This window comes from Setaria viridis, chromosome 5 (genome assembly GCF_005286985.2).
Source record: "Setaria viridis chromosome 5, Setaria_viridis_v4.0, whole genome shotgun sequence".
NCBI lineage: Eukaryota > Viridiplantae > Streptophyta > Magnoliopsida > Poales > Poaceae > Setaria > Setaria viridis.
Genome location: NC_048267.2, coordinates 15,688,060 through 15,714,575, shown reverse-complemented (window position 1 = coordinate 15,714,575; position 26,516 = coordinate 15,688,060). Strand labels below are relative to the sequence as shown.

The 26,516-nt window shown below is 41.5% G+C and overlaps 1 protein-coding gene across 1 annotated transcript; it reads left to right on the top strand.

The window, feature by feature from the left end:
• Nucleotides 1-1,484: 1,484 nt before the first annotated feature.
• Nucleotides 1,485-14,832, top strand: LOC117856796 (protein HASTY 1). Its single transcript, XM_034739188.2, has 22 exons — nucleotides 1,485-1,898; nucleotides 2,325-2,426; nucleotides 4,266-4,409; nucleotides 4,523-4,603; nucleotides 4,689-4,758; nucleotides 4,915-4,985; nucleotides 5,096-5,259; nucleotides 5,344-5,415; nucleotides 5,516-5,753; nucleotides 6,515-6,577; nucleotides 6,663-6,938; nucleotides 7,398-7,511; nucleotides 7,620-7,746; nucleotides 7,825-7,994; nucleotides 8,647-8,745; nucleotides 9,296-9,399; nucleotides 9,500-9,797; nucleotides 9,980-10,212; nucleotides 11,289-11,786; nucleotides 12,460-12,754; nucleotides 13,755-13,938; nucleotides 14,437-14,832. Exons 1-22 carry the CDS (start codon nucleotides 1,782-1,784, stop codon nucleotides 14,520-14,522), a joined length of 3,606 nt encoding a protein of 1,201 aa, XP_034595079.1. The 5' UTR covers nucleotides 1,485-1,781; the 3' UTR covers nucleotides 14,523-14,832.
• Nucleotides 14,833-26,516: the final 11,684 nt, after the last annotated feature.

The following is a 26,516-nucleotide window of genomic DNA, read 5'->3' as shown; positions in this document are numbered from 1 at the left end:
TCAGAATTTGATTCAATTCAATTTTTTTTAATTTAGGTGTTGATAGAATTCTTCTCCATGAATTAAATTCCATATCCTGTTTGGATAACCCAGATATCTGATGGTGCCTGAGACACCTCACGCACGAAGTCCGATCCGATAATTGGCACTAAACTGCCAAATCGCGTGGCTTTTGCTGCCTCCCTGAGCTCTGCAAGCCTCATCTTCCCGCAACCATAAAATTAAATCAAATTGCCAGAATAAATTCCCACTTATACCTAACCAATCACAAAACGCAACGAACAATCCAAGCCCAGTAGTACAACACCAGATCCAGATCAACAATGGAATACTATCGTCGTTTTAGGCTTGGAATTGTGTCGCAGGTAAGGAAATTAGCCCGTAGAAATTGCTAGAACGACGATTTCCAATTCCATGCGGAGCCAAACAGGTCGGCCCAGGAAAACAATTTCAATTCAGCCTAATTCCTGCCAAACAAACGGACCCTAAGAGTAATTACTAACGGTGAAATGGTAAAATTTAGGTAATAATATGGTACTGTGTGTAGTCTAGTGTGGTTCTATTACAATAAGAGTAATTACTACAAACGGTGAAATGGTAAAATTTAGGTAATAATATGCTACTGAATATTAAGCAGAGAGAGAGCTATTTAATTAAATGACCTTTTTAGTATTTTTAATCTTATATTATATGAGTTGAATAAACAATATGATAATTATAGTACGTTCTTCAATACTTATAATTGCCACAGCTTGTTCCGTGCTTGGAAGTATAGTACATGCTTCACAATTATGTAGCGGCTAAGACTATTCCCAGTACAAAGTTTCAACGTGTGATTACTAAGAGTGACTCATTATTAAAAGAGTTTTGAAACCAGGAATGAAACAAGACGTTCCAATGCTAAGTTTCATTTCATAGCTTTATAGATGAGTCCAATGCTAAGTTTCATTTCATAGCTTTATAGATGAGTCCAATGCTAAGTTTCATTTCATAGCTTTATAGATGAGCCATTATATTTAATTAATATGAACTTAATTGGATGAGATGAAACTTTCTAGCCTTCAATGCTAATTTCAACAAGTTTCTAAGTCTTTTTTTTAAGGGAACAAGTTTCTAAGTCTTGGAAACAATGTAACCCAAGTTTCATCTAGATGAAACATATTCCTTCTCTCTTTTTATGAATTGTTTACCATGTCATCAATTTTGTTTACGTGGTACCTTATTTGATAAGATTGAAACCTCTATAAAACTTCCACTGGGATTAGTGTAAATGTGTCGTGCGTGCGTGGTATCATGGTGCATGGTTCACTACGTGTTTTGCTACTGTATTATTGTAATTTTAATTTTGGCTTCCGTCACTATGCATGAACAATAATATGATAATAAGCTAAACATAAATAAAGCGGGAAAAAGAAAATATAAAGCTAAAGAAAGACACGGAAATATAGCAAGGAATAAACATCCGCCGCCGCCGCGACCGACCACCGACCGATTCCTCGCATTTTCGCCTGCGCTTCCTTTCTTGCCGTGCCCCCTACTCCCCTCGACTCGAGTCCTCCCTCTTCCCGTCTCACGGTTCTTCACCCACTCCCCCACTTCCCTCCGCCTTAAACCCACGCAATCCATCGGAGGAATCCATCTCCGCCCCCGGCGACGCCTCCCAAACCCTAGCCACCCCGCCGGCTCCGCCACCGCGCGCCAATGCCCCACCCCCGAACCCTAGCAACAATATCGTCCTCCTAGCTCTTCCACAGCCGTCGCCGAACAGTATTTGCCCGAAGATGGCGGCCGACCCCGCCGCTGCGGCCGCTGCCTCGGCGGCGGCTGCGATCTCCGCCGTGATGGACTGGCGCTCCACCCCAGACGCCCGCGCCGCCGCCTTCGCCTACCTCGAATCGGTCCGTGCTCCTCCGTTCCCCCCGACCGTCACCCTCCTCATCCTCTTTGGGCCTCGCCCCCCGTGTCTGCTTTTGGTTTGCTCTCGCCGCGGTACCGCGGTGCGGTGCGGAGCGCTTGGTTGGTTGATGCCCGCTTGTCGTGGCTGGATTTTTGCCTAATCCATGAACTGTTGTTTCACGGGCTTTTTGGTTCGATATGCAAATGTTGAAGTGGATGTGACACTAGTGCGCATTTGGTTCTACCTAGTTATTTCTGTGTTGCTGTTCATCACTTGAGTTAGTGCCTAATGGCGAATGCCGCTCCAACTAGAAAAGATCGTTCTCATTATGTGTGCACATGCCTGCTGCTATAAAAAAAATCCCATGATGCCCCATTTCTCCTAAATGCAATGTGGATGGTGTGCTGACAAGGCTCGCTAATTGCAGGTTAAGAGCGGAGACGTCCGAGCTTTGGCAAGCACATCATTTCTCTTGGTACGGAAGGATCAGACATCAGAGATCCGCTTGCATGGGTTCAAGATGTTGCAGGTGAAGCTTGAACCTTATCTCTGTCTTGTGATTTTATTGATCAGTATTGTGCTGATTGCTTTAGCAAGTAGTAGCATCTAATTTTTGAACTCTCCAGTTGTTCTTTGCTGCAGCGTTAGTTTAGGTGCACTAATTTCCGTTGAGGTCCATTCTCAATTTCACAAAGCTCCATTAGCTATAACAAATTTGAGGAACTTCTGTTGCTTCAAGTAAATAGTGGACATCTTAGCATTCATTTTTTCCTTAGTGGAGGCAAAGCATTCCATTCTCTTTCCGTATTGAATTTGTCGAACACCACCATGTTGTTTTCTTTCCAAGTGATTAATATAGTTGTTAGAGGAAAAGAGCATGGCACGGTGCTTTGATTTTATCTGGCTGCTTTTTGATAAGTTATCTTGTATAAAGTGAGAATGAAAAATCAGGAAGATGCAAACAGTTTTGCTGAAAACTGTATAATGACAAGTTTAGATTCAAAATGACCTTATATATACTGGAGTCCTGGAAATTTCTTTAATATGCAAGAGCATAGCTATTGTTAACTTTCAGTGTTATCAAATAACATATTCCAATATCTCCCAATAGTTTCCAATGGCATACTTTATTAGCTTTTTATTGTAATTTCTGATGGTGTATTGCGAATGCCTTTATTGCTATCCTGCTACGTATTTGGCAACTATAGCTTCTTACTTACCTTGCCAAATATTACCTCTGCTGGTCAAGTTATGTTGATCACTAGATAATGGTGTTTATGTTGATTAATGTGATCTTTACTGTCATGTTACATTGATTACTGTTGTTTTTTCAGGAAAATATATTTTCTTTATCTGTAGCTATCACTGTATTGTACTCCTTCCATAGGCTGTTGCCTATGTTGCTGTGCTCACTGTATCTCACCATAGCCTACCCTTCCATCTATCACTCGGATTACAATTTTTGCACACATGGAGTCGACTCCCTGGAATTCGAGTTGGCTTAATTCTAACTAACTGGGTTACAACAGGAAATAGGCACCGATCTATTACACCCAAAAAATATCAAGAAGTATTTTCGAATGATCAGCTCAGTAGTGGAGTGTGAGGGAAAAATAAAAGAGGACCACTGGAGCAAACCAAAAGCAGTAGCAACAAGTCAACAACAATTTTATTCCCAAATAAGTTGGGGGTAGGATAAAGATGAATCCCAACACGTGCAAAAAAAAAAGGAAATAAGTAAACTAACAGTTGGTAAAAAGGAAAAAAAAAGAGGTATTAGTAATAGTAATAATAATGATGAATTGGGACTGGCAGTCTAGGTGATAGGTCGGGCATGTGGATTGCTGTTTTCCATTCACTCCTACCCAACATTTGCTCTTTTGGTATATTCCAGTTTCCAATCTTTCTCTAAGTCTCTCTACTGCCTCCTCCCATGTCAGGTGTCAGGTTTGGCCAACTCTTGCCTCTTCTCACATTACTCATGCCTTAGGATGCCTCCATGCTTTTGTTGCCTCCGGAGACCCCTATTGGATATGTCCAAACTATCCCAACCGATGTTTCAATTGTTGCCACCCCTACTGCATCACATATATTGTTGATTCAAACTAGATTCACCCTAGTATGACCACAAATCTACTGCAACATGCGCATCTCTCCTACCGTTACTTGCCGGATACACAGCTGTTTAGTACATCAACATTCTGCGCCACAGAACATCGCAGGTCTAATTGTCGTTATTGAACTTATCCCTTAGCTTTAGTAGTCACTAAAATATCACACAGATTTTTATAGAGCTGGAACTATATCTTGTTGGCATCCATGACTCTCTTTGCTGGATCAATTGATGATTTCTTAATGATCTTTTCAGCACCTTGTGAGATTGAGGTGGGAGGAGCTCAGTGCTTCAGAGCGGAATGAATTTGCTAATTTGACCATTAATTTGATATCAGATGTTGTTGGCCCTGATGAGGTGTGGGCCTTGAAGAGTCAGACAGCTGCTTTAGTAGCAGAGGTTCATCATCTTACCTTTATTCTTTTTGCTTCTGTTGAAACTAATTAGCCGCAGGCAGTTACAACAACCTGTACTTTGAATCTTTTTCCTTAGCAGATATCTTCTCTTTGTAGGTAGTTAGAAGGGAGGGAGTTGCTTTGTGGAACACCATACTCCCATCTATTGTTTCTCTCTCTAACTGTGGTCCTATCGAGGTAATGTTTCTTATCAGCCTTGCAGATTTAAATCTGTTCTACCATCTTACAGGTTGAATTGCATTTTGGAATCCTTTTGTGTTAGGCTGAGTTAGTTGCCATGATTCTAAGGTGGCTTCCAGAGGATATCACTGTTCATAATGAAGATTTGGAGGGTAACTATCCTTTTGTTTTAATTTCTTATCTATTTCCAGGACTTACTTGAAACTGCAATAATTCCAAGTTTAAACCATAAAATTACTAGAGCAGAAAACCTTTTCTCTTCTATGAAGTTATGTTCTTACTGTTAAAGTATCTGTTTTCATCAATAGGTGATAGACGGAGATCTCTGTTACGCGGCCTTACTGAGTCACTGCCACAAATTCTGCCACTGTTGTATTCCGTAAGTTTGCCTTTACGCCTTTACTGTGCCCAAAAGACACATTGGTTTGTCTGGTTTCATGATATTCCAAAACATACTAACGTGAGCATCGTGTATGTCTTATCTTGTAGCTACTTGAGAAACATTTTGTTGCTGCTTTAAGTGAGCACTCGAAGCAGCAAATGAACTTGGCTAAACAACATGCAGGGACAGTGACAGCGGTTCTAAATGCTGTCAATGCATATGCTGAATGGGCTCCTGTGACAGATCTAGCCAAATATGGTTTAATTCATGGGTATGTTTACTGGAGTATATGGTATGCCAAGTTTTTGATGGGATTCTCTCACTTGTCTCATTAGTTATTTTGTTTGTTTTGCAGATGTGGATCCTTGCTTTCTTACAGTGATTTTCGCCTCCATGCTTGCGAGTTTTTTAAAGTAATATGTCAGAGGTACAGAGGGACTTTATGTACTTTTTAACTAAAAGTTCATTTCACTGGTAGTCTTTCCGTTTTCTGATATGTTCTTGGTTTGTGTGGTGCTCTGTCACAGAAAAAGACCTGTGGATGTTGCAGTTTCTGAGTATGATGCTGCAATGTGCAACATTTTCCAGGTGTTGATGAACATTTCACAACAATTTTTGACCAGACCTGGCATGCAGCCTAGTTCTATTGATGAAAGCGAGTATGAGTTTGCAACATGTGTTTGTGAGACAATGGTTGCTCTAGGGTCTTCTAACATGCAATGCATACTAGCTGATGGAGCTAGAACTTTTCAGTTCTTGCAACAAGTGAGCATTTCCAAATACACTTCTCATACTTTTTGAAGAGTAAATAATTGCTTGTACTGCTGGACAGCATCTTCCCTTCTAATTTGTTCTAGGGCTAGTTGGCATCAAGGGATTCAAAATAAATATCTCTGGGTTTGTTGAAATGTTGTGAAAGACTACCTTTTTTTGGTTTGATGTTAATTTCACAATTAAAACTTGAGAATATAGCCCACAAAACTGAGTTTGACAAGAAAGTGCTTCTGCTGTAGTTGCAATATCATATACTCTATGTGGTCGTGTACTCATTGTGGTGTTGTGCTTGAATTCCACATGTGCCATCCTTTTTTTTTTTTGCCATTTTTTATTTGGAATGCAAAATAAGTGCAGCTGACGTAGGAATGTAGGATTCAACCCACTCCCTGACGCATGCTTAATATCTAGCCACCAGGACAGCTGTATTTGTGTGTAACTCTTTTATCATTGAGACGTTAACTCTTGAAAATATAAAATTAAAACGAATAAAACTTTCTGGTTGGTTATATCAGCACCCCAGAGAAGTCCTTTTATCACTGAATGTTTGTTCCCTGGCTCGTCAGTACGTGTAGTGGTCACTAATAAGGTGATGTCATATATCTATTGCCTGTGGGCAATGCCCGATAGCCTGTGTAACTACATGACTGTTGGATATGCTTATCGAAATTCATGCTAGTCCTAAAATTTCGCTAATGTGATGATTTCCATGTGTTAGAATTTGGTCCCTTACCTTTTACTATTCCTTGCAGATGTTGGAGTATTACAAACATTACAAAATCGCGCTTCATTTCCAGTCTTTATTATTTTGGCTGGTAATCTCCTAATCTTTGTTTGCATAGTTGAAATGCGTGCCATATAATTTCGTAACTTGAGACAGTTAACCCAAACTTTGCGTAGGTGGTATTGAGAGAACCATCGAAAGCTAAGTCTGTTGCGCGTGTTTCTGGTGACAACTTTGCTGCTGGTAATTCTGCATCCACTGGTGACTTATCAACAGAAAAGGAGAAGAAAGGGGTATCAGTATTTGTTACTGATGAAATATACAGTACAATATTGGATGTTTCTTTCAAAAGAATGCTCAAGAACAGTGGAAGTGCATCTTCCGGGTTGTTAGAACTATGGAGCGAAGAACTTGAGGGGAAAAGTGACTTCTGCAACTACCGCACCAAATTGGTATGTCTTGTTTCCTCTTGACTTCTATACGCAGCAGTTGCCCTTGATCCTTGTTTATGTTTGAAGGTTATTTGTGGTTGCCCTTGTCCATCAATATATCCTGCCATCCCCAGTCTCCGTTGGTCTTGGAGTTTGGTTTCATGATGCAAAGCTAAGCAAGAATAGGAGCATGGCTAGTTATTTATAGTACATTTCTTTTTCCTTGAATTGGTGATTCTTTACCTTGATATGTACAGCATGCAGTTGCCTACTGTGTTCTCCTTTCTTGCAAGTTTTGATTGTGTGATCTATCATAGCGGTGAAACTTTTTGTGTAGTAAACAGTTGGGAGGGTATGTATATAGAAGGCTATTTACAGTACCTTTTTAGGACCAATGATGGCCTCTTTTTGTTCACAACACAGTCAACTGTGTCTTTATGCATTTACTACTTAACAACTATTTTTTAATTCTTCCTGCAGTTGGATCTAATTAAAGTCATTGCTTCGCAAAGACCTGTGATTGCTGCGGCAAGCATCGTTCAGAGAATAAATATTGTTTTTGGAGATGCTAATCAAGCAACTAAATCCCCCCAGGTTGGATTAGCTGCATATGTTTAACACATCAACTTAATGATTTCTCTTTCCATTTTGGACTTTTGGTCAAAGAAGGTTAACCTCTGCACATTAAATTTTTTATTCCAGTATCTTGATGCTATGGAAGGGGCTCAACTGGGACTTGAAGCAGTTGTCAGTGCTATATTTGATGGCTCAGTTGATTGTGGAAAGACTGATTTGGAGATGAAATCCCAACTGCACAAGATTTTTGAAGGTTTCACTCAACCTAACTTTATTTTGGACTAACTACTGTGGTCTACAGTGTGCTAAGTTCCCTTGTGCTTTTCACCAGGCTTACTTCAGCAGCTTCTTTCTTTAAAGTGGACGGAACCTAACCTTGCGGTTATTCATGGTCATTATTTGGATGCTTTGGGTCCTTTCTTGAGACATTATCCAGATGCAGTTGCCAGTGTTGTTAATAAGCTTTTTGAACTGTTGACGTCTCTCCCCATCACATTTCAGGTACATCTATCTTTTTACTTCAGTAAATACCATAGTACTGTGATTCTGTGTGAAGTAGTAAGGCTGGGGATTCATATCAGTTCAACCAATCAATTCCAGTGATGTTGCTGTTTTTTTTGGATAAAGGATGTTGTTGTGTAAGTCTCGTAATTGTTAGTTTCTTTTGTGAATGAATGCCTATCGAAGGATCCTGCCATGCCAATCATGTGCGATGGCTGCAGGCAGTAGTAGGTATGCGCAGCCATGCTGCAACTTGTTCTCTAGTTGGTTGAATGACATAGGCTGTAGTAGTGGCAGTAGTTAGAGTATGGTCTCCACTATAGCAAGTATGGCAAATACCATTTTGTACCGTGAACCATGTAGCATTCTTTGCAAAAAGTTGTAAAGAAGGGGCAGCTGTGGAGGTAATCTAGCAGCACTACATTCACCTGTGTTCATCAGTTCCCTAGAGCTCAAAATGAGCATTGGTAACAGTTGCAGAAATGAAAAACTGATGTCAATTTGAGCTGGGCATATCTTTGTATACACAATTATTCCATGCTGTTTTTTTTAATATTCTGTTCGCTGAATTTGAATTATTTGGTTGCCATATTATACAAGTTTGTGTTTACACTTGTCATTTCTACCATTTACTGTATGGTTGTCTTGGCAGGATCCATCAAACAATTCTCGCTTAGCAAGGTTACAGATATGCTCATCATTCATTCGTATATCTAGAGCTGCTGATAAAGCACTTCTGCCTCACATGAAGGTCAGGCTCAGCTCATAATTGATTGCCACTTTAATCATTTGTTGTTTCTTTTATTCTGTGGTAAAATAAAACTGTGGATTTAAACATGCCTGGAATGACCATTATTGGACCCGTCTTATCTGGAATCTCAGTTCATATTTTAAATTTAAAGTTCAGAATTTTTCGATATACATGGCTGGGGTTTGTGATTTGGTACCTTGCCAGAGTTTGCTACCCTTGTAATTGCTTTGTGGCCTTGTAAAGAATTCTAAATAGTAAATACATGCAGGTCATGTTACATTGAATCTTCTAGTCATATCCAATTACCATTCCCTTTGAACTACAAATTATGGCTATTGATTTATGAAACAAGGCAAGAAAAGCATAAATAATAAACTTTGGTTACTGGGTGTGGCAACTTGCATTCTTGAGTTGAAAAGGATCTGAATAAATCAGAATGCAGCTATGTTTTAGGGCTGGTTCTAATTTTCCATGCATCATGCTTTGATGTTTCTTTCACCATTGTTTATATGGTCATTTGGTTGCTTAAAATGCCTTTCAAATGGCACAGAACATTGCTGATACCATGGCTTACCTTCAAGGAGAGGGTCGCTTACTACGTGGTGAACATAATCATCTATGTGAAGCGTTTCTTGTGATGGCATCCTCTGCTGGGTATTTGGCCACTAAACCTTTTAGAATTTATGCCTACAGCCTTCAACAAGTATTTTTGGTGTTCTTCTATTATAATTTGTATTTTTGTTTGTTTCCATAGGATTCAACAGCAACAGGAAGTCCTTGCCTGGTTACTTGAACCTCTAAACAAACTGTGGACTCAAGTGGAATGGCAAACTGCATACTTATCTGACCCTACCGGTTTGACAAACATGTTTGCTGATAGCCAATTTATGTGGTCAATTTATCACACAGTTACATTCTTTGAAAAGGCCCTGAAGAGGAGTGGAACCAAAAAGTCTACCGCAACTCCACAAGCACCCACCACAACAGCAGCACCTGGCTATCTGCATCCAATGTCTTCACATCTAGCATGGATTCTGCCCCCTCTCTTAAGGGTATGTTTGGCAGTTCTTGATTGTCAGTTGAGATAATACTAATAAGAACTACAAGAATGGAAGTTATATGATATTACTGAATCCTGTTATAATCATTATGTTGTTACTTGTTCTGCACTGGCTAAGCTGATAAATAACTAGCGTTTTAGCTGCCCTTTATTAATCTGATTTTCAATTTTCAGCTGCTGCGATGCATACATGCCCTTTGGGCTGAGCCGTTTGCTCAGTCTCAGACGGGGGAAATCAAAGCAGCAAAAAGCATGACTGTTGCGGAGCAGGCTAGCCTTCTAGGAGAGACAGGTAAACTTACCAAAGGCCAGGTTGCTCCTGCTGATGGATTGCTGGATGTTCAAAGAGATGGAGAATCTAAGGAAAATAACATAAAAAACTGGTTGCGCGGGATCCGAGACAGCGGGTAAGAATTATGAACTGATATTGTCACTGGAGAATACTTGTGCCGAAAATGGAACCAAGCCATGGAAAATTTTCTTTTTATTGTTAGTCTAACAACATTAGCAGCAACATGGGTGATCTGTGATTAGAGTGGGATCTGATTGTGTTTGGTTGGGAGCCTCACTAGTCTCGCGAGATATTGTTAGCGCCCCAACTATTTGACTATTATCTGTATATTTACTAACTCAGCATCACCCTTGCATAGTTGGTAATAGGGCTGAGCAATACAGTTTCCACCAAACCTTCTAGATAAAATTTGTGAATGAATCTAGCAGGCAGTGAAGGAAATTAAGCAGCTGCAACTATCGAACAATTTGGACCAAAACCGTCGCAGCACTGATGAACACCCCTTGTTGGTAATGATCCATCCTTTTGCAGCAAATTTGTGGGCAAAAGCTCATTGTGGCAAAAACCTTCATCAAGTGTTACTGTGGAATCCTTCATGTCAGATTCATTCCCATCAATCTACTCTACTGCACGGTCTTGGTTGAGTAACACAACAGAAGGTCCATGCCACACATCATACTATATTTGGTTAAGCTACAGCATAAACAAGATTAGTATAACTGATTATTCAAACAACTAACAAGCTACTGAAGCACAAACTCGGTAGAGGCGGAAAAGGTTTTATAGTAACAATGGAAAGAGTAAGTTGACAAAATTTTGGAAGCAGAACTTGTTTCTAAATCAAATGCTGCAGTACCAATTTTACCAAATACTTGGTACATGATGTGGCTATAATCCAAACGACCTTCTTTCACCTGATTTTTCCCTGGTTTTGGTGGCGGCAAAGTTTTGGTGGGGCAATTTGCGGTTCAAACCAAACATAACCTTGTTCTACACTATTCATGTCATATAAATATCTGAACCCTTGGTCAATTTGAGATATTCTTATACTCCCTGCAAGTGTATAAATGTACTTAATCGACACTTCAATGACCAGAAACAATCGTATACTGCAGTTCACAATTGTTAAGATACAATCTCTCCTGTTTGTTGTAATATTTTTTGACACAAGTAAATAATGTCATGCCACAGGTACAATGTTTTAGGATTGGCAGCTACTCTTGGGGAAGCATTCTTTCGATGTGCAGAGGCTTCCTCCGTCACCCTTGCTCTTATGGAGAATGTGCAAGTTATGGAGTTTCGGCATTTGCGCCAACTTATCCACCTTGTTATTATTCCATTTGTTAAACATTGCCCTGCTGATCTATGGCAAGTGTGGCTAGTGAACCTTTTGCAGCCATTAGTTGTTCACTGTCAGCAAGCTCTTCACTATTCATGGTCCAGTCTTCTTCATGAGGGCCGGGCTAAGGTTCCAGACAACATTGGTAATCTTTCTGGGTCAGAACTGAAGGTAGAGGTCATGGAAGAGAAGTTGCTACGTGACTTGACTCGCGAAGTGTGTTCTGTGCTTTGGGCTTTAGCATCACCAGGCTTGAATAGTGGACTTCCATCCTTGGAACAACTTGGACCTTCCAACCGGATGGATTCTTTAAAGAATCTGGAGTCTTTTGCTTCAAGTTCTCTCACTGGGTAACACAAAAATTTCTAGCACCTTAAGTGATTTAGATAACATTGTATTTGAAGAATTTCCGTTTTAACGTGTTTGATGTTTTATAGTTCTTTTTACAAGAACTGGTGTCTGATAAATTGATTACTCTGACCCATTTATTTACCTTGCTTTCTTTGCTGTATCTGCATATTATAGCTGCAACCTTATACCTGCACCTCGTAGCAGTTACTAAAAGAAATAGAGTGCCATTAAAATGAGGCTTGGACAGTTTGGGAAGAAATATGCAAATTGTGGACTTTGGTCCATGGAGTTCTAAAACATCAATTATTTTAATACAGCAGATGGTGTATGATTAACATTGCAAAAGACTGTTGAGGACAAATCTAGTGCTGTTGTTTTCATATGTATTTTGATAGCCTTAACCTTAACTGTGATTACATTTTACTTCCTCCGTTTCAAATTGTAAGTCGTTTTGGCTTTTTTAGATACATATGTTTTGCTATGTATCTAGACATAACCTATATGTAGATGCATAGTAAAAGATATGTATCTAGAAAAGCCAAAACGATCTACAATTTGGGACGGAGGGACTACAAGTTTGTTCGCATGAAGTCTAAAGTATCGATAAAAAAAGTTAAGCATCTTGGAACTCATCAAATAACAAATGAAGACTGTTTTTTTTTTCTTTCACAGATTTCTTATGCTTCATGTTGGCACAGCCCTTCCTGCATTGAGGATATCAGTTGAAGTGTTCAGTTGGACAGATAGTGATGCTGTGACTAAAGTTATCCCCTTTTGTGGTGCACTTATTCACCTCGCTGTTGCTTCAAACCAGGCTGAGTTGAGGCAGTTTGTTGCAAAGGATTTATTTTCTTCTATAATACAGGGTTTATCTGTTGAATCAAATTCAGTCATGAGCGCTGAACTTGTTGGGCTTTGTCGGGAGATATATGTCTATCTGTCTGATAGAGATCCTGCACCTAGGCAGGTAATTTTATGGGTATAGTTGATATGATATGATAATATACTTGCTCTGAAGTTTTATGCTATTCAGGAAAATATGTTCATGTCAATTTTGATTGCTATAAATAATTTCTTCTAGTTTAAAGTTAGAAATAACTATGCCACATGTTGGTGTAGTACTTTCTATGGACATTGATTTTTTTGAATAAAGCCTAAGGACATTGATACATTCAATGATGTGTATCATGTTAATTTTGTTTTTGGTGTGTTATTTTGAACTGTTTCTCTTTTACATGAATATTTATATCTTCAATGTTATGTACTGTTTTAGATTTTTGTATCATTGCCTAAGTGGTAATGTACTATTCCTTATTTATTTGCACTTGTTACCAAATGATTGCTGATATTTTTTTTCATAACTTCGTAGCATGCTAATATTTAACTTTGGTCTTTCATGCATCGGACTCTATAATAGGCTAATAGCTGTGGTTTGTTGCTCCAAATCTCAAGTTGCACACACGAGCAAGTTTGACTCTAGTATGTGGTTCATTCATGACCACATTATTTGTAGCACTTGTTGCAATAATCTCTAGGCCTATTAGTGATCCACTTTTTTGTCTACATATCAATTTTTCATTAACTTTGGATAGTGTTATCATTTTTGTCATTGTTGTTTCATCATAATCATAATGATCATCACCATTTTAACTTTTGCTAGTTTCTTTATGTTTTTTTAGAAATAGTTAATATTGGTAGATTTTTCATATGTAAAAGGGCCATGTTTTAGCTACTCACCACATGTTGATACTGAAGTTTCAAGGACTATAAGTATGCAAGTGAACAAATGCTTGGGCAAAGTTTCCGCTTCGTTATATGAAATATCATTACCAGAGTCAATAGAGATAATTGACAAGCACAACCTCCACTGATTGCTATTTTAGCAGTAGGATGCAAATCTTAGACATAATTCTTTGACCTGGTCAGTTATGTGCACATGGACTAAATTTGAAGTGCTTCACTTGTAGGTTCTTCTTTCCCTCCCACACATCAAGCAGGAAGATTTGCTAGCGTTTGATGACTCGTTGAGTAAAACTGCTAGTCCTAAAGAGCAAAAGCAACATATGCGAAGCTTACTTCTGCTGGCTACAGGGAACAAATTAAGAGCTCTTGCTGCTCAGAAAACAACTAATGTGATTACTAATGTTACAAGTGAGCAAACTGCCTCTCTTTTTGCCCTTTTATTTTCATTATTGTGTATTGTACCATCAGGTCCATGAAAGCTGGGTCTAAATGCACATGGTTACCTTCTTCCACACACTAGATTTATTTTTCGTAGCTTCTATTGAGTTTAATCTGTTGCTCGCCATAAAGATGGTTGTTTTCGTGTCAAACTAAAATCTGTTCCCTTCGGCCAACTTTGGGCGTTGATACAATGTCTGACACATAGTTAACTCTTACAAGTCTAATTGCTTCCGTATATTGTTTTTAAAGCTTAAAATTTGTTTGAGTCGTTCTAGGACATGTAAAATGGGGTGGCAGTAGTACGAGGACTAGGGGTTTTTGTTTCCGCTGATAATCTTGTGACTTGCATGTTTATTTCCATGTAGATTGAAGCTTCAAATGCAGTGTTAAGATATTGAATGATCAATGCTGATTTGAAGTTTTACAATATCCCACATTAACACACATTGCTTCTTTTACTTGCAGCTCGAAATAGGAGCTCTGCTGCACACCATGGATCAATTGCCGAAGAAGATGGCCAAATTGGATTGGCCGCACTATCATCAACATGACCTGCTAAAGTTTTTGGGCGTGTAAAAAAGGTAGCAGAATATAGAAATGAATCCTAATGTGGTAACTATTGGAGGATGACAGATTCTTGCAGCGTCATTATGTGAGGATGAATGCATGATGAGATGTACGGCTATACCCTATACCCTTCCGTCATGAGCAACTGACCGATTCTTTGGTTTTGACGGTTTTGTTTTCGTATGTAACCTTGCATCTGCGTGTGGGTTTGGGGAGATGGTGAAAGTGTATATGTAATTACTTGTAGTTCACAGTTATTACATACTAATAGTAATATCCTTGCCCTGTGGTGTATCAGCTTGCGTTAATTTTCAGGCTCATCAGGCTGCACCGATCTTGTTACAGACATGGTTGGTACCCGTAGATATAATTAAGCATTCTTTGCATCCAAGAATTTTTCATAGGAGTTTATGGGAATTTTTATTCTCTAGAAACAAAGGAATTTGGTAGACACTAGTAGAGAATTGGCCTTTAATCCCGGATGGTAGGGTGCATATCTCCCGAAAATTCATCCAGATAAACCAATCGGGATAAAAGTCGGGATAAAAGTGGGGGGTCTTTAGTCCCGGGTCTTTCAACCGCGGGTCTTTCAACCGGGAGTAAAGGTTACCCTTTTCCGGTTGGTGTCACCAATCGGGACTAAAGGGCCTGCCACGTCAGGCGCGGGACAGGCCCTTTACTCCCGGTTGGTAAAAGCAACCGGGAGTAAAGGGTGCTCTTTAGGGTTACCCTTTAGTCCTGGTTGGATTTCCCAACCGGAGCTAAATGGTGCCCTGCATGGCACCCTGCCTGTCGCCTGAAATTTTCATGCATGCATCACGCACGTAGTACTGCGGTCCTTTTGTTAACCTTTAGTAGTTGAGATTTTTTTAGAATGAAATCAACTAGTATTTAAACGAATGAAATTTGTAATTATACAATTACTATATATATACACAATTCATATACACAATTCAACTAGTAAAAATCGATCATAATTAGCGCCTATTATATATACAAATAAATCAAAGTATATATCTACAATCTTCCCATCGAGGTGTTGCTGATCGGAGCGTCTAATTGTCGTCCATCGTAATAAAATTCTCCTTTTGGATTTACCACCCCGTCCATTAGGAATCCAATGAGATCTTCACATATTGCCGCTACTCTTTCTTCCTTCAAGAGTCCTTATTGAATATTTAACATCTATAATTTGAAAATTTATGAATGTTACACGAACAAATAAATATAAGGAGCTAGAAAATAATTAACTAGTAATAGTTTTATTTTACGTACTTTAAAGTTGTGCGGCGTCATCTTTAGTCCCTTGGATCCCATAAAACTGTACATGTGCTCATAGATGTAGTAGCCATATAGATTATTCCCGGGTTCATGTCTTAAGCACTGAAGTGCGGAAAAAAATAAGTTATGAAATATTCGTGTTATACAATGTAATAAATGTGCAGACTTCATACGTACCGGGAAGTCTGTGTTCCATGTAAGTTTTTCTTTGAATGGACCTTTGTGTGTCCTTATGAATTGTTTCCATGCGCTGCAGATTAGAATAATGAATGATATAGTGTAACAGGGACAAAATTTAGGAAACAAACTTTTGCATAGAGATAAAGGTCCAGAATTATTACAAGCCTAGCATGTCTTGGTACTCCACCGGATCTTTCCTCAACGAATCGAAGACAGTGACGTGGCTTCTTTCAGGCTCAATTATAATAAGGATCCAGTGGAAGCTGCGTACGTAAAATGTTCATGCATATCAGAGCTAACTAACATGTAGAGATAAGAAAAAGACAACGAAAGTAGACGGTATACACACACTTACTTGAAGTTGTATGGAAGTAGTATGAAATCCTTGAATGTTTGTTTGTCTAGGAAATTGTATACTTCCACCAAGGTTTGTTCCGGCGCTAATTGTATCTGTTTTTGGTTAATTACAGATGGATCCATGAAGCCTATATGTAGGTATGCCTCTCGTCGACACGTCTAAATTAGCATCCTACATAAAATGGAAGACGAAGTTAGTACGGTGACGCACGCCAAAATTTACATGTAGAGATAAACGGACACTTGCAGAACCCAAGCGCTGATCAGAGAGACGTCCAGGGCATCATGATGGTACACTTCGTATATATCCTTGAAGTCTAGCCACAGCACTTTCTCGCCTTCGCCGTAAAAATCTATCGATTTTACCTTCAGACCGAGCATCTCCCTCGAGTCGGCAGATGCCATCATGTACCATTGATGGAATGCGTACATCTTTGTTGATAGCTTCCGTACCAGATTGGGCCTTACAAGAGGTTTGCCTAGCTCATAAGGCCATCTCGGCTTAGGGGTGGTGCAGTTAACGTCTCAACTTGCCCTAAGCATTCATCAAGTCCCAGACCTTTTTCTTGCATGAATTTCAATACTTGTGCTTGTTGATCCAAGGGCATTGTTTCTACCCTTTGAGCGTCTTTTTTTGATAAATGGCTAAGGTCGGGGACAGCACCACTGGAAGATGACTTTCCTTTCCTTTTGTCCTTTTCACTAGCCTTTACTAAAGCCCGTTCATAGTTTGATAAGAGTGGTATCCTTTTCTTGGCTCCTTCTTCCATCTTGATAAAAAAGTTTAAATCTCTTCGATTTACTAGCGGTGGCTCCATCTCCCTTGCTTTTTTTTCTTCGGCTTGTTTTTTGAACCACTCACTGGCCTCTCATTGGATTTCTGCCCACTGTTCCACATGAGTCATTGCCTCCTAGCGTTCCTTATGAGTCACTTCAGGCTCCTTTGTTTTCTTCTTTCTCTGTCTTTGCTTGGGAGGCGGTGCTCGTGACTTCTTTAGTGGTGCTGCAGGTTCCTTCATGGGGGCGGCTCTTGGTGCCGGCGATGGTGATCGGGGAGGGGGTGTTGTTATTGTCGTCATCGCTCCCACCACCAGGATGTGGTCGAGATGGAGACCTTGATATAGCAGGAAGCGACGGTCCTAGAGCAGGTTGTGCAGGAGATGACGGTCTTGAGCTAAGAGGAGAAGGTCGCTGCTGGGGATCTACGAGGAGCGGTCTTGAGCTCTGAGGAGATGGCTCCGTGCCGGGAATAATGATGTAGCGTTTTCGCCATAGAATGATCCCATGAAGCGCATCTGCCAGTGTCTTTTCCCCGTCGCCTCCCGGGAGGTCGAGCTCTAGGCCTTCATATTGGCTATCAACAATTTACTCTAAGCGGACGCTGGCGTAGCCAGGTGGAATCTCCATGCCATGACTGCTCTGCCCCGCCAGGGTTGCTAACGCACTCCCGTACGCTACCTGTACATATAGCAGAAGTAAACATGTTATTAAACTTCGATCACGAGGCGTGGATCAATTGATAAGATTGCATAAATATTATGTATAAGTATATCTTAATAGTGAGGTTGCCGACCGGTGCATGCAGCTCACATGTGGTGCGTTGCGTGATGGCATCCACGGGGAACCGTTGCTCCTCCACGGGTAACCTGGGCGTCTGCGCATCGGGGACCCCTGTAGAAGCACAACTGCTCAAGAGGCGTTGAGAAGGGTGGGCGTAGTTTGGATTCGGCAATGCTCCAGATTGGGCCAACTCCGCAACTGCGTGGGCCACTCCACGATTGATTTCCTCCAACATTCTTTGTTCTTGTGCCTGCACTTTGGATTCTAGCATCTGCCGTCAGCTCTCCTCGGTCTGTTCCTTTCTTCACTTGCGGCTTCTGTACGATGCGCTGTTGCCTCGGAAAGCAAACTTCCACGGAATGACCGCGAACCCTCGGCAACGTCCTGGGTGCTCGGGATTACCGAGGGCCAATGTGAGCTCATCATTCTCTCGATCCACCTTCAACCTCCTAGCCTTAGAATCTTCAATGTTCTTCATAAGACGTTCGGCCTTCTCACGTATTGTGTCATTGAAAATCAACGTACCATCCTCTTGGCTCAGGGAGCCTCCATGAACGTAATATCAATTTTTTGATCATTCAGGCCATTCAATAGTTGTAGGTACGATTCCCCGTTCGATCAGATCTTGTTCCATCTTCCTCCATTTTGGAATTGCTGTGCCATAACCACCTCGCGCCAGATGATGATGGTAGCCCTTCTGACTAGCATTTGTAGTGTTGGTCAGGATCTTTTTCACACTGTCTTCACTCCTCTTATATTCAACAAATGCCTCCCAGTGGTCCCTCAACTTTGGCCACGCGTTGAAGTCTGGAGTTCGGCCCTTCTTAATGTAGTGGGCATCCAGCATCTTCTTGAATGTCTGGAATTGTGTAGCCATCTTCTTCAGCGTCCACGCTTTCACATCCTTTTCAAAATATACTTTGGGGAATGTGAAATGTCTCTTGAGGTCTTCCCACAGCATATTCTTTTCTATCTCCGGGAGGGCGTATGGATTAGTGCTTCTGCCCTTCCATTCTCTGATGCTGATAGGCACGTTGTCCCGGACGATTGCCCCGATCTGACTCACGTACTTCTTTGCTACTTTCTTGGGAGCAACTGGCCTGCCCTCTTCTGTCACTTCCGTGATGACAAGCCTCCCTTCCATCACCTTTGTACGACCTCGGGTCTTCTGCCCTTGCGTCGATCCAGAGGGCTAACAGTTCAAGATTCGTTAATTAGTATGTAGTAGTAATGGTGGTGTGAAATAATACAAGATTCGTTATATATACCTCGCCGGAACCTTCCACCACGGCAAGGTGTTTCTTGGGCTCATGCTCTTCATTCCCATCGGCGGACATGTTGAGGAACATGTCCGCCTGGGTGCCCTCTTCATCGGTGTACGATAGTGGAAGGTTGTCGCCACTACCATCACCAACGATTATCTGCTCCATGAGATACCTTGCGGTCTCGTCATCTGCCATTTCAACTATTGATTGAAACATACATGGAATCATACATGACAGTCATAGAAATCGCCTTAGTTATATGTACATAAGAGTATATACATGAAATCATAAAATAACATGAATCCCACAAAGTCTGGAATGTTTATACAAATTTCAACAAACTAGTAGTACTTTGTACGAATTTCTACCAAATTTCTACTAATTTATACATATTTATTGGAATTTCTAGCAAATTGCTACTAATTCCTACTAATTTTACAACAACATGAATCCCACAAAGTCCGGAATGTTTATACAAATTTCAACAAATTACTAGTACTTTGTACGAATTTCTACCAAATTTCTACTAATTTATACATATTTATTGGAATTTCTAGCAAATTACTACTAATTCCTACTAATTTTACAATAATATGTATCCCACAAAGTCCGGAATATTTATTACAAATTTCAACAAATTAGTAGTACTTTGTACGAATTTCTACCAAATTTCTACTAATTTATATATATTTATTGGAATTTCTTGCAAATTACTACTAATTACTACTAATTCCTACTAATTTGATTTTCTAACTAATTACTACTAATTCGTTCCCGGCGACGTGCCGGCGGACCTCGCGCGGTCGACGGTGCCTAGGTTGGGATGGCGGCGGCCGGGGCGGCGGGATGGCGGAGGCGGGGACGGAGCGAAGCAAACGCCGGGCAGAGGCGGCCGGCGACGAGGGGCGACGAGGCGGCGACAAGGGCGGAGGCGGCGACGAGGCCCCGCGATGGAGGTGGTCGGCGGCGACAAGGTCAAGGGGCCGGGGCACGACGGAGGAGGATCGAGGCGGGCTGGGGCGATGGAGGAGGAGGCTGCTGGGCGCGGGCGAGGCGGTCGGGCAGCGGGACGACAATGGCCGGGGCAATGAGGGACGACGACGGCGGCGGCCGGCGAGGGAGGCGGACGGGCGGCGACAGAGCAGAGCGCGAGATCTTGGTGAAATTTTGGCTAAGTGTAACTGGCATGGGGGGTAGAAGAGGCTACAGTGCCTTTTATCCCCCCTTTTATCCCGGTTCGTAATGGCACCCGGGACTAAAAGACTTTTTGTCCCGGGTCCCATTACCAACCGGGATAAAAGGGGGGGCCTTTTATCCCGGTTGGTGATGGGACCCAGGACAAAAGGGTACGTTCACCAAGCGGGACTGGGAGCCTACCCTTTTATCCCGGGTGCCACCACCAACCGGCGTAACCGGGATAAAAGGGTACATCCCGGCGGGAGTCGAAAACTATCCTTTTATCCCGGTTGCAGTTTGCAACTGGGATAGGGGGGGCTTTTGTCCCGGTTGCTATTGGCACCCGGGACAAAAGGGCCTTTTCCCATTTTTCGTCTCCCACCTGTTTTTTGGAAATGGATTTTATTTATGTTTTCATTGCATTTCAGGATGAAAAACAAAACCTTCACATATTTTGTACATGCAAAAATATATTTAATTAGTGAGTATATTGACAATAAGTATGATTTAGTCATTAATTCTATACTAGTTCATTTAGCCTCTAAAATATTTATTTTACTGCATCGCTGTGATTAAGAAATTATTCAATTAAATAATTTCAACGCGCAAAAAAATCCATGTATGTACGTGGTTAACATTGTTCATGTTTATCTAATAAATCTTCACCTAACAAATTTAAGAACACATGAAATCATACATAGGGTAAATTAAAAATTGTATCAAGTATTACACAAAGGTCATGTAAATTTAGCGCATTACAATACAACGCTGTAAAATTTCTTCTTTACGAAAGTTCCTTGATTATGATCGCGGCGTAAGTACGGAGTCTCTTCTTTGGATAACAGGATGCTTGGATCAACTTCAACTGTGAATGGAGGCATGCCATCAAACTGATCATAATCATCTGATTGGTCTGTTTTATCCTCGACTCCCACGATTTTTCTTTTACCTGGAAGAACTATGTGGCACTTTGGCTCCCATGTCTCTTTTGGATTTCTCTTGGGTTTGCTACACATGTCCTTCACATAGAACACCTGATGCACATCATTGGCAAGTACGAATGGGTCATCACTGTATCCAGTCTTGCTCAGATCTACTATTGTCATTCCGTACTGATCTTTGGTTACGGCAGTTAGCTTCACCCAATTGCAAAGAAATAGAGGGATGTACAACGGTCCGTATTCGAGTTCCCATATCTCCTGTATGAAACCATAATACGACTCCTTTCTATTATTTCTATCCATGGCATCTATGCGGACACCACTATTCTGGTTCGTGCTTTTCTGGTCCCGGGCTCTCGTGTAAAATGTATAACCATTTATCTCATAGCCTTGGAATTTCACGATTGTGCTAGTAGGTCCCCAGGCAAGCTGTGGGTGAATCTCCGAGTTAACCATAAGTAGTTGGCGCAACCAGGAGGGAAAAATTTTCATGTGATGACGGGTAAGCCAAGCATCGGATTTGGTCGGGTTTTTGGAAACTACCATCTGCCTGTGCTGCTCGATATACGGAGACACAAAGGATGACTGTTGTAGAACAGTGTAGTGTGCCTTGTCGAATAAATCAGTATCATTGCTGAAACTTGATTTCCTTCCAAGGGTGCCCATTCCTCAGAGCCTCCCCTCGTGGAGTGAAGTTGGAACCCCAATCGAGTCAATTGAATCAATAAAATCAACACAAAACTTGATCACCTTCTCTGTTCCATATCTCTTGGCGATGCTTCTGGACGGGCACGATTAAGAACATAGTTTTTTAGGACTACAATGAACCTCTCGAAAGGCCACATATTCTGCAGGTATACAGGTCCAAGAATACCAATCTCTTTTACTAGGTGAACTAGTAAGTGCGTCATAATATTGAAGAAAGATGGTGGAAATAACAACTCAAAACTGACAAGACATTGCACCACATCATTCTGTAGCTTTGATAGCTTGGATGGATCGATTGTCTTCTACAAAATCGCATTGAGAAACGCGTATAGCTTTACGAGCGGCAACCGGACATTTTCTGGTAGAACAGCCCTCAGTGCAACCGGAAGCAACTGGGTCATCAACATATGGTAGTCATGGGCTTTGAGATTTGTAAACTTCTTTTGTTTCATATTTATTATTCACTTTATATTCGAGGAGTACCCAGACGGGACCTTCATACTATTCAAGCATTCAAACATGCTATCCTTCTCTTCCTTGCTGAGAGTGTAACTGGCAGGACGTAAGTAGTGCTGTCCATTATCTCGCTTTTCCGGATGTAGGTCATCTCGTTGCCCCATGGCTTTCAGGTCCTGTCGTGCTTCCAATGTATCTTTCGAGGTCCTATAAACACCCATGAAGCCTAGCACGTTCACGCAAAGATTCTTCGTCAGGTGCATCATGTCTATTGCTTGCGAACCTCTAGGATTTTTCCCAATAAGGTAGCTCCCAAAATATTGACTTTTTCTTCCACATGGGTGCATGACCGTTATCGTCGTTCGGATTAGGTTGGCTACCAAAACCCTTTTCCAAAGACTACATTTACATCCTTCATCATCTCGAAGACACGCTTTCCATTACGGTGTGCAGGTTTTTTACGATGGTCTGGCACCCCTTTGAAATGCATCCCGCTCTTTCTCAGCTGGTAGTGAGCAGGGAGAAATCGACGATGACCTTCTTATAGTGCTTCAAATACATGCTGTATGTGTCGTCTAAACAGTGGGTGCATGCCCGATATCCCTTATTTGTCTATCCCGAAAGGTTACTCAGTGCAGGCCAGTCATTGATGGTTATGAACAACAATGCTCGTAAATTAAAGATCTCTTGTCTATCCTCATCCCACACATGTACACCTTCTTCCTTCCAGAGCTGTAAAAAGTCATCAACCAACGGTCTTAGGTACACATCAATGTCGTTGCCGGGTTGTTTTGGGCCTTGGATAAGCGCCAGCATCATAATGAACTTCCGCTTCATGCACAACCAAGGAGGAAGGTTGAACATACATAGGGTCACAGGCCAAGTACTATGGCCACTACTCAACTCACCGAATAGATTGAATCCATCCGTACTTAAACCAAACCTTATGTTCCTTGCTTTACTTTCAAAGTCCGGGAATGCTCTATCAATTGATCTCCACTGGGCCCCATCTGCGGGGTGTCTCAGCATCTCATCTTCCATACATTCTTCTTTGTGCCATCGCATCAACTTAGCATTCGCCTTGTTCCTGAACAAGCGCTTCAAGCGTGGTATTATAGGGAAATACCACATCACCTTCGCGGGAACTCTCTTCTTGGGAAGACTGCCCCTCGACATCACCAGGATCATCTCGCCTGATCTTATACCGCAGCGCTTCGCAGACAGGACAAGCATCCAATTTCTCGTATTCATCACCACAATAGAGGATACAGTCATTAGGGCATGCGTGTATCTTCTGAACATCCAATCCGAGAGGGCAAATAATTTATTTAGCTTCATATGTTGTGGATGGTAATTCATTATTCTTGGGAAGAAATCTTCTTGACAATGTTCAACATCCTCTGAAATGCCTTATCGGACACACCATTTTTTGCCTTCCATTGCACAAATTCTAGTGTCATACCTAGTTTTTTATGGCCCTGCTGGCAACCTGGGTACAATAATTTTTGGTGATCATCTATCATGCGCTGCAACTTTGCTGCTTCCTTCTCAGTTTCGAAATCTTTGTGTGCATCTCGTATCACCTGACCAAGGTCATCAGTAGGGCCATTTTCTACAAACTCATCTTCATTAGCCTCGCCCATTGTAGTACCTGCAAAAGCTTGGCCTGCAACCCAGTCCGGAATGGTGTCATCTTCCTCCTCCTCCTTGCCATCTTCCATTACGACTTCTCGTTCACCGTGCTTGGTCCAAACCAAATAGTTAGGGATGAAACCGTATTTAAACAAGTGGCTGTGAATAGTCCCCCAGGAATCCTTTGAATACTCCTTCTTGTTATTGCATTGGAAGCATGGACAGCATACGAACCCATTCTCTGGCTTGTTCGCTTTGGCCACTTCGAGAAAATAATGCAAGCCATCAATAAACAGCTTGCTCCGCCTGTCTGCATTATACATTCATTGCCGGTCCATTTGCATCGTATTACGCATGAAAATGATTTACACTTGACAATGGATTACGCGTGAAAATTGATTAAAGATCCAAACAACATAGTACAATACAACAACATGAAGATCCAAATACACATATTTAAATTAAAAATCCAAACAACATGATACAATAGAACAAGCCATCCACTGGTTATTATCTATGAGAACTTTAAGCATCCTTGGGCGGTGAAGACGAAGGTTCCGCTGACCCAGCCTCATCCTTAGGTTTATTTGTGCCGCCTAAAATGGTAGTACTAAGTGGACGTGAAACACCCGGGACTAAGGGTGGAGCATAACGACCACCAAAAGTAGTTTCCTGACCCACAGCAATAGCTTCTTCATGACGTTGCTGCAAATAACGAAGCATTGCTTTTTCCAGTGCGCTGTTTTTCTTCAGCTTATGCTGAGGGCCAACTATGATTTTCCCCTTGCCGAAAGAGGAACCACGATCGTCCCCATCATCGCCACTTCCTCCAGTAGCAGAAGCCATCTATGTACAAAAATTATTACCTTAACACTGCATAAGTTGTTGAACTTGAAGATCATGATCATCTCGCGAGCATGTCCTCAACCGAGCGGCACCGCACTTCGTCATGAAAGAGGTTTGATGCTACGGAAAAGGGGACACGGTCACGATGTCCGTATCCACTCTTTCTCGTAGAATTGAACCTCCTTCTTGACATACGTTGCTGCTTGGCGGAGAACATCATCGCAGAGATGAACACGGTATGCAAGTTCAACAAGTATGGATTTGAAAAACCTTATTGAATTTGATAAGTTCAACAAGTAGCAGAAGCCATCTATGTACAAAAATTCTTATCTTAGCACTGCAGAAGTTGTTGAACTTGAAGACCGTGATCATCTCGTGAGCATGTCCTCAACTGGGCGGCACCGCACTTTATCATGAAAGAGGTTCGATGCTACGAAAAAGGAGACACGATCACGATGTCCGTATCCACTCTTTCTCATAGAATCGAACCTCCTTCTTGACATACGTTGCTGCTCGGCGGAGAACATCCTCGCGGAGATGAACACGGTATGCAAGTTCAACAAGTATGGATTTGAAAAACCTTATTGAATTTGATAAGATAAACCGTCTAGATAAGGTAGCATCATTCTTAAACCACTACAAGAATGCATACTATATATGACACATCAATCTCCCTCATATTCTAGCTCAAAATACCTCTTCGTTTTCTACTTCATCACATTCTAGCAAATAATCTTTCCATCTCCAAAGCATAAATCAAAGCATAACACGAGGATGAAGTAGCAAACCTTCACAACACTTGTGTTGGCTGAGTGAAATTCCCACGAAAATGAGGGAAAAAACTTCGGGCAGCACCTCCCTTGCTTCGGCACCACCGGAGAGTAGGTGAAGCTCAGCTCTCTGTCAATGTGCTGGACTGGCTCGGGCTGGAGGAGGAAAAAAGGTCTCTGTCTTGGTATATAGTGGGGATGAGTTTTTATCCCTTTAACTCCAACAGAGACAAAAAGGAACACCTTTTGTCCCAGTTGAAAGTTTAGTCCCGGTTGGCAATCGGGACTAAACTTTTTATCCTTGGTGGAGGCTTCAACCGGGACAAAAGGTCCACCCTTTTATCCCGGTTGGAGCCTCCAACTGGGACAAAAGGGTCCCACCACCGACGTCCCGGAACTAGCTGTTGCAACCGGGACTAAGGGGGGGCCTTTAGTCCCGGTTGCAATTACCAACCGGGACTAGTTCTCCCCTCCATTTTTGCCTACCGTGGCGCACCCCCTTTTGTCCCGAGCCAACTTTAAATCGGGACAAAAGGGGGCGTATCGAAAGTCAATTCTCTACTAGTGAGAGAAGATTTTTCATATTCTACCAAACCTCTCCAATGCAACTCTTCTATCTGCATTTTTTTCTTATGGTGTTTTGAAGTCATGCACTGTGGAATCCTATAAGGGCATGTTTGGAGGTGAGGAAGTGGAGGTGGGTGACCATGGCTGCTATGAACGGAAGCTTTGGGAGGATCGAAGAAGCTCGGGAAGATAGAAGAGAGAACTGGGAGTCCGGGACAGCATCGCGCGTGCGCCGCACT

Excerpts from the sequence above, each read along its gene's own strand:
- LOC117856796 (XM_034739188.2), top strand. The coding sequence starts at position 1,782 with ATGGCGGCCGACCCCGCCGCTGCGGCCGCTGCCTCGGCGGCGGCTGCG. Across the intron at positions 1,899-2,324 it reads CCTTCGCCTACCTCGAATCG|GTTAAGAGCGGAGACGTCCG; the intron begins GTCCGTGCTCCT and ends CGCTAATTGCAG. Across the intron at positions 4,410-4,522 it reads CAGCTGCTTTAGTAGCAGAG|GTAGTTAGAAGGGAGGGAGT; the intron begins GTTCATCATCTT and ends TTCTCTTTGTAG.